General features: G+C 41.9%; 1 protein-coding gene across 1 annotated transcript in view; it reads left to right on the top strand.

The window, feature by feature from the left end:
- Positions 1-12744, top strand: part of SYCP2L (synaptonemal complex protein 2 like) — a 56868-nt gene that overhangs the window by 18864 nt on the left and 25260 nt on the right. The window contains exons 16-18 of the mRNA XM_065912189.1: positions 3995-4137; positions 5869-5959; positions 6453-6550. Of these exons, the coding sequence (XP_065768261.1) occupies positions 3995-4137; positions 5869-5959; positions 6453-6550 (332 nt within the window). The remainder of the gene's footprint in view (positions 1-3994; positions 4138-5868; positions 5960-6452; positions 6551-12744) is intronic.

Below are 12744 nucleotides of genomic sequence, written 5' to 3'. Positions count from 1 at the left end.
AGTTCAGTATTTCAGATATAATCACACTTAACCAGGATCCCTGAATTGGGTCTATTAAAAAATACAAAAATGTTTTGAAAGTAACTCAATACACATAATCATTGAAGTAACTGGGTTTACTAAGGGGTTAACAAAATACTATGCAAGTATATGGATTCTATGCTTACTTCACAAAGAATCTAGGGCAGCTTGCCTGTTTATACCAAAATAAGAGAAATGGAAAATTGAAACCACAGACCAGCATGACAGAGTCTATCATGAAGGCTGAACTGAACTTGGCCACCATGGAGATTCAGATTTGGTGCTTAGCTTACTGAAAGCCAGGGTGAAAAGTGAAGCAGAATATATAACGTGATTCTTACCTTATAAGCCCCGGAAAGAACAGATCCATCCTTCTAGCTTTGAACTCTCACTGGAGGTTCTCCCAAGGGGCTCCTGAGGGTAAGCCAGTCTTTCCTCAGCCCCGAGTGTTCCTTGCTGGACTTTCCTGGGTACATAAGTTAACTTCAGTATTTTTTTAAAGGATGATTTTTGAAAAGGTGAAATGGCGACCCTCATAAAAATACATTAATAAAATGTGGATTAAAGGCCACATTAATGAGATAATTGGTAAGATGTAATAACCAGGAAGATGCAAAGAACTACACAATATAGACAATTTACAAATAGGTTTGTAAATAGAATAGTTGTGTTTCATAAACACAATTTGAGTTTCTATGAACAAGAATCACTTGCATTATTTAATTTCTTCTGTTAAATATTATTAGAAAAAGAGGGAAATGGGGCATGAGGAGGCAGTAAAGGAAGAGACAGGAGAGAAGAGCCTTTCACCGTGTAACTCTGGGAGAAGGAAAGGATGGTGAAGACCGCCATCATTCAGATGCTAACTGCAAGTCAATTACAGGTTGACACCTGTATGTCTGACCAACCGGTACCACTCAGAGGTTCCCACAAGCTCCTCCTGGGGTTTCATAATTTGCTATAATGGTTCACAGAACTCAGGGAAACATGTTTGTTTACATTTATCAGTTTATTGTAGGGGATGATAAAGCGACTGCCTGTAATGCGGGAGATCTGGGTTCGATCCCTGGTTCGGGAAGATCCCCTGGAGAAGGAAATGGCAACCCACTCCAGTACTCTTGCCTGGAAAATCCCATGGATGGAGGAGCCTGGAGGCTATAGTCCATGGGGTCGCAAGGACTCGGACATGACTGAGCAACTTCACTGGTACATAATAAAGGATTCAGAGGGTCCATAGTGCAGGGGCTTCTCTTTCTGAGGAGTTGGGCTGCGTCACCCTCCTGGAATGTTTGTGTTCACCAGCCCGACAGCTCTGTGAACCCCATAGTTCAGGGATTTTTATGGAAGCTTTATCATGTAGGCATGATCCAATATTAACTCCACCTCTGGCCTTTTCTCCCCTCCCTGAAGGTTGGAGAGATGGAAGTTTCAACCCTTTAACCATGCCTTGGTCTTTCTGGGGGCCAGTCTGCATCCTGAAGTTGTCTAGGCTCCTCCAGCTCCCAGTCACCTCATGAACTTAGAAAACACACTCATCACTCAGGAGATGCCAAGGGTGTTAGACACTGGTGTCAGGAACCAAGGCCAAAGACCAAATATGAGAGCAAAAGAGGCTTCTAGCACCCCGTTGCTTAAAATGGATTTTAGGAGCTCTGCGTCAGGAACCGAGGCCAAGATCAAATGTATATTTTTTATGGTGACATAGATGGGAAGGAGCAGAAGCCAGCGTTTCTGTAGTCTCAGAATTGGAAAGACAGTATACGCTGAGCTGGAAGTTCCGCTTCTCTCTAGGAAAGGGGTTTATAGACATCTCATTAAAAATGTAAATTAAAAATAAGTATAAATTAAGAATAACTCTTTGCAATCCCATGGACTGTAGCCTGCCAGGCTCTTCTGTCCATGGGTTTCTCCAGGCAAGAATACTGAAATGGGTTGCCATGCCCTCCTCCAGGGGATCTTCCCAACCCAGGGATCCAGCCCAGGTCTCCTGAGTTGCAGGCAGATTCTTTACTGTCTGAGCCCCCAGGGAAGCTATGTAGTCATTACCTGCTACTGTTTAAGATATGTAACATATCATTGGTGTTTACTCTGAAGTCAATATTTTGTAGAGACTTCCATGGATCTGACTGTGGTCAGATCCTAATATTACTTTACATATTGTAAGTTTCTGAATCCTGAACTTTGCTGCTGAGGTGGTTTTCAGTAACCCACTTGCCAAGTTAATATCCCATACTTCATAAATATATCACCTTTTGGGGAGACTCTAAGATTCATAAAGTGCCTCATAGGAGCTGGAGGAGGTAGGTGTGACTTGGTAGTTTTATAGGCGAAGAAGCTGAGGCTTGTATAGTAAACTCAATGAACAAGACTCGCCTTTTGTGTGCACAGCCCTTCCTACTAAGGGGTTGGCAGTGCTTTAGGAGCCTATTGAGGGTTTGGTGTAGCTCTCGGGCTATTTTTTCTCACCCTTGTTTCTTTGCATTTAGCTCCACAGCCCAGTTCAGTTCAGTCGCTCAGTTGTGTCCGACTCTGTGACCCCATGAACTGCAGCATGCCAGGCTTCCTTGTCTATCACCAGCTCCCAGAGCTGGCTAAAACTCATATCTAATTGAGTCAGTGATGCCATCCAACCACCTCATCGTCTGCCATCCCCTTCTGCCTTCAGTCTTTCCCAACATCAGGGTCTTTTCCAATGAGTCAGCTCTTCATATCAGGTGGCCAAAGTATTGAAGCTTCAGCATCAGTCCTACCGATGGATATTCAGGACTCATTTCCTTTAGGATGGACTGGTTTGATCAGCTTGCAGTTCAAGGGACTCTCAAGAGTCTTCTCCAGCACCACAGTTAGCTATTTACTTTTTCAGACACTGTTTAAAATTGATTTTGCTGCAGAGTTTGAGACTTACCCTGCAGAGACTGAATGTCCAGTGAGATCAGCCTTTGGGGGATTGTTGAATTTTACTAGAGGTTAGCACTATCCTATATAAATATGATCTGAACCATATATTTAATTAAAATTTTTCTAGTAGCCTCATTAAAGTTTTTTTTTTTTCAAGTGGGCTGATTTTAATGTGTATTTCACTCAGTATGTCCAAAATATTCACAGTTTAACATGTACTCAATGTGAACAATTAATGAGATACTTTACCGTCTCTTTTTGGTACTAGTCTTTATAAGCTCTGGTTTTATGCTTACAACGCATCTCGTGTTGTACTAGCCGTTTTTCGAGTATCAGGGGCCACAGATCTGGATTCAGGTGTGTTTTTTTTTTACCTTTTTCCATTCTCAGCAGTTTGTGAAAGAGCTTTGCCGGCTCTCTCATGGTTTTTTGTTCCTGCTGCTTCCAACGCAGCTTGTACTCACCGAGGCTTATGCTTGGACTCGCTATGAATTGTGGTCTGAACTAGTTCGTCTATTAAAACCAACTACTATTTGTCAGTAAAGGGCTGGTGTCTTGGCTGGAGACCCTCAAGGACACTATTGTCTGAGAAGCAGGCCTCTCTGAGGATGTTTCCATTTCTCTTTAAGTGGAGTCTGTTGAGATGAGTGTGGATTATTTCAGTTTGTGTATTGGAAACAGGGGGTTTTTATTTTGAATTGTAGAAATGGGTGGGGTCTAAGAGAATGAAGGTTGTGCTTAATATATTGAGAAGTAAAATACCTGTCAGAGATGATAGCTTTGTATTCACAAATGTTCTTTAAAAAAATGGATTGAATTTTAGAAGACCTATCTCAACTGCTATGCTGCTAAATTACTTCTGTTTCTGCAAGATTAACTACTTAAACATACTGTGTGTATATAAAAACACATGTGCATTTGATAAAAATAATTTCAGAGTAACTTTATTTAAATAATATCTTTTCAGCTTCTCATTGCAGAAAAATCTGGACAGTAGTTGTCATTTAAAATTATAAAATTTAAAAACACAACCCTTTTCAGTTTGTCGATCTGCATGGACTTTATTTTTTGCTAGAAACTGAGATGAAGATGCTCACAATTTACCTGAAGAAGCCAATTAATATCCGAAACAAAGAAGTGATGAAAATAGAAATCCATTTTGAACTGCAATTCAACATATCACAAGCTTCCATTAAAGCTTTAGGAGAAGACAAACAGGTGACAGATTTAATTCTTCTTTACTATTTGAATATATTTCGTTTCATTTCCATATTGGGGTTTTATAAATTGAAGTATAATTGACATAAAACATTATTTGTTTCAGGTATAAATCATAACGATCCCATTTTGTATATATTGTGAAATAATTGCCATAATGAGACTAGTTGACAGCCATCACCATTGTTAGAAGTTTTTTTTTCCTTGTGAAAGCTTTTACTCTCTTAGCAACTTCGAATATGCAGTATAGTATTAACTACAATCACGATGCTGTAACTTAAATTCCCTTGACATACTCATTTTAAACAGCAAATTTGTACCTTTCCTTTGACCCCCTTCACTCATTTCACCTACCCTCCACTCCCTCCTCTGGAATCACCAATCTGCTGTTTGTATCTGTGAGCTTATTTTTGTTGTCATTTTTAAGACTCCACATACAAGTAAGGTCATGTGGAATTTGCCTTTCTCTGTCTGACTTACCTCAGTTTGCATAAGGCCCTCACAGTCCATCCATATTGCTGCAGATGGCAAATTTGCTTCTTTTTAAAGGCTGTATAATAATCTCTATAAAAATACGTATGTGACTCCAGAGAAATATTTGTCAATTTTGTTTATGTTTTCAAAGAAATCGCTCTTAGTTTCGTTGATCTTTTCTGTTTTTTTTTTTTTTTTTTTGCCTCCACTTTGTTTATTTCCATTCTTTTTTTTCTTTGTTCTACTAACTGGGTTCATTTATTTTCAATATCTAGTTCCTTCAAGTGTAAAGACATGTTGTTTATTTGAGATCTTTCTTCTTTATTTTTTGATGTGGGCATTTATCACTATAACTTCCCTCTTAGAACTGCTTTTGCTGCATCTCATAAATTTGGTATATTTTATTTCCATTTTCATTTGCCAAAAGGTATTTTTATTTATTTTTTTTTAATTTTTTTTAATTATTTTTTTTTTTTATTAGTTGGAGGCTAATTACTTCACAACATTTCAGTGGGTTTTGTCATACATGGGCCAAAAGGTATTTTTAAACTCTCCTTTGCTTTCTTCATTGACCCATTGGTTTTTCAGAAGTGTATCATTTAGTTGCCACATATTTATGAATTTCCCAGCTTTCCTCTTGTAATTGATTTCTGGTTTCACATCATTGTGGTCGGTAAGGATGCTTACTATGATTTCAGTCTTAAATTTATAAAGACTTGTTTTGTGGCCTAATATGTGAGTGTTTCCTGGATTCTATGTGTGTTGAAAGAATGTGTATTCTGTTGCTTTTGGGTAGAACGTTATGTATATGTCAAGTCCATCTGATCTAACATTAATTTAAAACTGATGTCTTCACATTAATTTTCCATCTAAATGATGTATCCATGATGTAAGTGGGGTATTAAAGTCCCTTGTGTGTATTCAATCACTCAGTCATGTCTGACTCTTTGTAGCCGCATGTACTGTATGTAACCCTCCAGGCTCCTCTGCCCATGGAATTTTCCCAGGCAAGAATACTGGAGTGGGTAGCCATTCCCTTTTCCAGGGGATCTTCCTGACCCAGGGATGGAACCCACGTCTCTTGCATCTCCTGCCTTGGCAGGTGGATTCGTTACCCCTACCTCTACCTGGGAAGCCCCCATTTAAAGTCCCTTCCTATTATCATATTGCTGTCTATTTCTCTCTATGTATGTTACTGTTAAATTTATAAAAGAATTACTGCTTTTAAAAACCGTGTGGTTTTGGTGTGCATTTCAGGTGATGCCTGACCAGACAAAAATCTCAGCTGTTTTTGGTGAATTAGAGAAAGAAGACCCTGAGATTCCTAGCAGCCACAAAATAGAGACGGGTATATTGGGAAATAACAAAATTTCTTACCTGGATTCCCTATAGAAGCAATGATAAAATATTACTTGAAAGAGGTTACTGAAAACCTGTGGTCATATAAGAGTAATTAATGTGCTACGCCTTTGGAGAAAAAAATTGCAAATTAAACCTTGAATTATTTTTTCCATCTGATACAGTCTCTCTGGGGGTCAGTTGGAAATGACAAAGGAGAAATAATGATGGGGTGGCTGGAAGCAAGTGCTAGGGGCTTGTAGGGGCCTGTCTGCCCACAAAGCTGGCCCTGCACTGGTGAAATATTTCTTATGAGTTAGACCCAAAGGTCAAGGTGCCTCTAGATTTTTGGTATGTTTGAGGCAGGCCCTAATTACCAGTTCTTACCAGAAGACGGCGCTGTACCAGCACTGTGGCTCCCATGACCAGGATTTGTAGGGCATATGCAGCATTTTGTATGGTTATTGTTACCTTTTTTTTTTCTCTTTTCTTCATGCGTATAGACGAAGCAAAGGACTCCACGGAGCCGGCAGAGGTAACTGGGGCTGAAGATGACCACCACCTGATAACTGTCCCCTTAAACAACCAGTCTGAGCCTGCTGTAAGTACGGGGACCTGGGCCGGGTTCTGAACCGTGTCCTCCAGGGTGCTGGCAGGTGGAAGCCGGCTCTCTCGGCTTGTTGTCCAGTTTCTCCTGGCCAGCCATTGCTCTCTTCTCTGAACTATCCCCTCCTTTCAATTAGGTTCACCAGCTGTACTTATTTTTCCTTGCCTTTTCCTCAACTTGGCTCTCCCACAGAATGTGTGGCTGGGCTGGCTTTGCCTCATTTGGGATTTGGAGAGTGAGCTTGGGAGAAGCAGCATCGTTTCTGGAATCAGACCTGGCTCTTAGTTACTGACTGTGGGAACTTGGGGAAATGATGTAACATCACTGGGGCTGAGGCTTCTCATCTAGAGAACAAAGCTGGTTTGGGCTTCCCTGGAGGCTCAGTGATAAAAAAATCCACCTGCCAAGGCAGGAGACGCAGGTTCAGTCATTGGATCTGGAAGATCCCAGGAAGAAGGACATGGCAACCCACTCCAGTATTCTTGCCTGGAGAATCCCATGGACAGAGGAGCCTGGCGGGCTGTAGTCCATGGGGTCGTAAAGAGCTGGACACGGCTTAAGTGACTAAAGAAAACAAACAATAGCTGGTTTATAGTGTGGTCCTGTTAGGACCAAAAACCCAACACGCATAAAACTCCTAACACAAGGCTTGGCAGGTATTGGTCTTCAGTCCATTTTCTTATGTTTGATCACATGGACACATTATAGAGAAGTGTGATGATAGTGTCATATTTTTAAAACAAATATACACCAAAGATTATTTCTACAGATAGATTGTCTTTTGGGGAACTTGAACATCTCAACAGTTATGATGCTGTTGACATTTTTGTAAGTCTTCCTTTGATGTTTCCCTTAGTAACTGTGAGACACTCTTGATTATCTTTGATTTGGTAGATCTTCTCCTGTGGGTGGGTATCTTTTATTTTTTTAACAACCAATAGTCACTTGGAGACACATTTAATGAAGAAAGAGCCTGATATCTAAGTACTCAAATACTTTTCTTTGGAGGTGTAGAATGATTCCCAAAAGTCTCAAAGGCACCCTAATTAAGCAGATGTTTATATATGCATTTTCCTGCAGCAAACAAATACAGCTGATAATTCACCTGAAAAGTCAAAACTGGATGATACACAAAAAGGTCAGATTTTTTTTTCCGTCATACGACTTGAATGGTATATTTCAATGTATACTTCAGATGCTTAACAATTTTTGTTTTCTATTTTTATGCTTGGAAGTTACTTCAGAACTCGAGTATTCTGTAGATTTACAAGAATCATCAGCAATTCAGTTTCCTACATTAAATGATGCATCTAGGTAAGTGATTTTCAGAAGTCATAAACCACATAGATTGTTGTTAATGTGACAAGTGAATTGCAATTTGTGTGCCATGCCCCACACAAGGAGAGAGCGTTGAGTGCAGTTTTCTGTGAATAACTTCAGCAGGGCTGCAGTGTTCTCTTGTCCTACGGGTCTCTACCCCTTTCATGGATCACAGCCTTGTCCTGGCCAAGGGGCCTGCATAACTCAATGAAGCTATGAGCCATGCTGGACTGGGCCCCCTAAGACGGACGGGTCATGCTGGAGAGTTCTGACAAAACATGGTCCACTGGGGGAGGAAACTGTAGCCCCAGTGTTATCTTTGGTGATGTAGTTTTCCCTAGCAGAACACTGGATACTCCTAGACAGAAAATGCGTATCACTTGGCACTAATTTATTTGCCACTTTTCCATGGAGGCCTCTGAAGAATGGGTCATACGTGTGATTTTTTTTACAGCTTTGTTGACATATAACTGAAATAACATGTACCTATGTAAAGTGTACAATTTGAGTTTTGACATTTGTCTACATGCGGGAGCCATCACCACAGTCAAGATAAGGACCATATCCATCATCTCCAAGAATTTCTTCCTGCCCCTTGGAAATCCCTCCCTCTTTCTCCATGCCCACCCCTACCCTTGGCAATCACTGATCTGCTTTGTCACTATAGATGAGTTTGTAGTTTTAAAAATCTTACTTAAATGGAATCAAGCTGGAGGCACTCTTTTTTTTTTCTCCTGCCTCTAGCTTCTTTCATTCATTGTAATTATTGGGATTGGCCAAGAAGTTTGTTCAGTTTTTTCATTGCTTATAGAAAAATCTGAACAAACTTTTTGGCCAGCCCAGTATTTTGAGATTCTTCATGTTGTATCAGCAGTTCAATAGTATTGAATAGTATGGAGAATAGTGGATCCATTGTATGGATATACCACAACTTGTCTGTCCATTCTCCTGTTGATGGACATTTGAGTTTCCAGTTTTTTTGTTGTTACAAGTAAAGCCCTTGGGCTTCATGTGTAAGTCTCTCTGTAGAGGTGGCTTAGCTACTAAGTCATGTCTGGCTCTTTGCAGCTCCATGGACTGTAGCCCGCCAGCCTCCTCTGTCTGTGGGATTCTCCAGGCAAGAATACTGGAGTGGTTTTTCATTTCCTTCTCCAGGGGATCTTCCTGACCCAGGAATTGAACTCTGGTCTCCTGCCCTGCAGGCAGATTCTTTACCACTGAGTCACCTGGGAAACTCCTCTGTATGGAGATTTATGTTTTCTTTTCTCTTGCGTGAATATATAGGAGTGGAATAGCTGGATCATAATTGGTGTATATTTAACTTTTTAAAAAACCTGCCAAGATGTTTTCCAGTGTCTTTAGAGCGTTCTACATTACCACCAACAGTCTTTGAGGGTTCTGGTTGCTAGGCTTTCTCATCAGTAGGTTCAGTAATATATTTTCACTGATGGACGAACTAAGGAATGAATGAACAGATCCAGTACTGATGTGGGCTGTTTCTTCATTTTTCTACCAGAACCACACAGTCCCACAAAGGGTCCTCAGTGAGTGATAATTTCCTTTATTTGCTTCATTAATTTTTATTTATTGTTATGGCTCCACCTCCCAAACACCATTCTTCTTCTTTGAATTATTAGATATCTTTCTGTGTTGTGTATCTGTGTCAGCATTTATTATTTGGGAGCTTTAAGTGTTTACTGTAAGAACGCCGCGACAAAACAAAGAGAGCACCAGAGGATCAAAAGGCTTTTATTGGGCAATCGCTCCCGGGTAGAGCTCCCACGCGCGAGCAAGGGAAAAAACGAGAGTCTGCAATCTGCGGGTAGGCTGGCGACATCTATATACCCCGGCGGATACGGAAGTGCGGGACCAAGGTGCTGATTGGGCCTCTAGGTCCCGCGTCGGTTTTTTGATTGGCCGGAGTCTTGGCGCCTTCACGTCCATCAGTCTGCCTGGCAACGGGCTGTTGATTGGTGGATATCTGTCCCTGGAGGGGGGCTTATCTGTCAGCATTTTCTGGCTAGCGCCTTCCCGCCTGCGATCAGCGTGACCTTTCATTTACAATTTATAGGTAATTGTAATTTACACAGGTAAATTCCAAATTGTAAATTACACATGCAGCTCTAGGACCTGCATTTGTCTCAGTCGTGTCCGACTCTTTGCGACCCCATGGACTGTAGCCTGCCAGGCTCCTCTGTCTGTGGGATTTTCCAGGCATGAATACTTGCTTGGGATGCTGTTTCCTGCTCCAGGGGATCTTCCCGACCCAGGGGTCGAACCGGTGTCTCCTACATTGCAGGCGGACGCTTTACCAATGAACAGGTCTATTTCTCCCTTAATAATGTTAGTTTAAAGTACTGTTTGTCACGCTGTGAAATCCGTTTCTTCCTGACCTTAAAAAGTGAGAGCTAGAAGCCAGGAGTAGAGCCTACATGTGTCAGGCCGTCCAGAAACGAAAAAGGAGTGTTTGTACATCATCCCTGTAGCTAGCCATTTCGTGGTCAAAGGTCTCTTTCAATTAGAAGAGAGTAGAGACCTACCCCCCGACTCTGCTTCCTTCTCGTCACACTTTCTTGTCCCGGCATCCAGTGTTTCGTCCTTCCAGATCCTTGGAGCAGTCCAGGTTTCTTCCGGCTTCGCTCCTACCTCTCACGCCCGCCCCAGCAGGAGTGGGAGCCGGAGGGCCTGTGCCGCCTGGTTTGGAAGTGTGCCGCGCTCAGGCGACCCTGCAGCCTTCCTCTGGGGCTCTGATCCTCCCGGAAACCTGCTGCTCTTCTCTGCGCCTGTCTGATCCTCCATTCAGCAGTGAGAACTCCCCAGCCCTGCTTGAATCCGAGAATCCTTCTTCTCCTTCTGGGAAGCCTGGGACGTTGTTGCTGCTGCTCCGAGAAGTCTAGATTCGTCTTTGGGAAGGGGCAGCTCACGTGTTGTCCTGCAGAATATGGCCATGTAGAGCAGAGGGTAGGTCTTCCGGAGGGTACTCATTCCCCGAGAACATCTAGCAAAACCACCGCAGACTCTGAGCAAGGGGATTCCAGACTGGAGTAATCTGTTCATCTCCGGGTCTCTCTTTCTCTGTCTGCAAATGAGTACCTCAATTAAAAGGGACATTCAGATGTCTTTATGGCAAAGAAATCTTGGGTACTGCTCGGAGCTTTTTAGCTCTTTCATGTTGGAATAAATAAAACAGCACATACAACTGCTTTTACATTCAGACTGAAACCGCAGAACACAATTGAGGGCTCAGAAGAGCACAGATTTCTCTGTCTCGATGCATAAAGAACTCAGTGAGAAGCAGAGTGGCAGGTAAGGGAAGAGTTTATTAGTTCTTGCCTGGAAAATTCCATGGATAGAGGGCTACAGTCTGTGGGGTCCCAAAGAGTTGGTAATGGCTAAACATGCTCTTGCTAAAAAGGTGCGAGTTGCAGGCAGATGAGAGGGCTTTGAGCGCTTCATAGCTTATGTTTTTATAGTCAAAGGAACAGCAGGGAGAAAGCCACCGTCTTCCTCATCCTTGAGTTAAGCTTCCATCATCGGCTCCTCTCCCATGTCAGGCTGGGAAATTTTCTTGTCCCTCCATGGTCAGACTGGGACCATCATGGCACTATTCAAATCAGCGAAAGAGTGGTTACATATGCTGCCGCTGCTGCTAAGTCGCCTCAGTCGAGTCTGACTCTGTGCGACCCCTTAGACGGCAGCCCAGCAGGCTCCGCCGTCCCTGGGATCCTCCAGGCAAGAACACTGGAGTGGGCGTTACATATGCTAGACTATGGTAAATCATGTCAGGTATCAGTATAATGGGGCTTCCCAGGTGACTCAGTCAGTAAAGAGTCTACCTGCCAATGCAGAAGACATGGGTTCGTTCCCTGGATCGGGAAGATCCTCCTGGAGGAGGTGGCAACCCACTTCAGTATTCTCACCTGGAGAATTCCATGGACAGAGGAGCCTGGCAGCTACAGTCCACGGGGTCACAAAGAGTTGGACACAACTTGGTGACTGAACAATAGCAATCAGTATGATGAGGGTTTTCCACTTTGGAATGTCACCTCTCCCCTCTATTTTTGTTTTTAATGTGTGCAGAGGAGCATGTCCTGGGGATCATTAACCTAGTGACCTCAACCGGCAGGATGCAGACATCATTGACTTGATGTGCATTTTTGTTGTTCATTTCATTGTTAAGCAGGCCTGCTTTGCTTCATGATTTTCCAGTTGCTTTCTGGGGTGATCATTAACTTAACATTGGTCTCCCAAAGTTCCTTAAAGTTCCCCATCTACCTATAGTCTTCAAGTGGGATTTTAAAGTAGCTCTTTGATTATTGCAGTCTATCCTTGTTCAGACTACACACACATGCACAATAACATTTAGTATAGGGCTGACTTTTTAAAAAATTGTGATAAAATATACATAATGTAAAGTTTGCCATCTTCACCATTGTAAGTATATCTTCTGTGGCATTAAGTGCACTCACGTTGTTGTAGTCATCACCTCTGTCCACCTCCTGAGCATTTTCCATCTTCCCCGTCTGAAATGCTCATTTTCCATCTTCCCCATTAAACAACTCCCCAATTTAACAAAATTGAAAGATATAAGAGACCTAGAAGAACACACCAAATGCTAAACTACTTATGATTATGAATTTTTGCTTTTTTGCTCCTTGTGTTTTTTAGTTTCCTATTATGCATGTGTTAACTTTTAAGAAGTAAATGTTATTTTAAAAACCTTAAAAAAAGATTAGTATACAAAAATCAAATTTCTTTCTGTATGCTAGCAAATAGATAATAGCAAACCATGTTATCTGATAAGGGCTTAATATCCAAAATATATAAGGAATGCCTACATTCAGTAGCAGAAAAAAAAAATCATCTGA

This window comes from Muntiacus reevesi, chromosome 20 (genome assembly GCF_963930625.1).
Source record: "Muntiacus reevesi chromosome 20, mMunRee1.1, whole genome shotgun sequence".
Taxonomy (NCBI): Eukaryota; Metazoa; Chordata; class Mammalia; order Artiodactyla; family Cervidae; genus Muntiacus; species Muntiacus reevesi.
The sequence above is the reverse complement of the archived record's forward strand: the minus strand, read 5'-3'. Positions and strand labels throughout refer to the sequence as shown.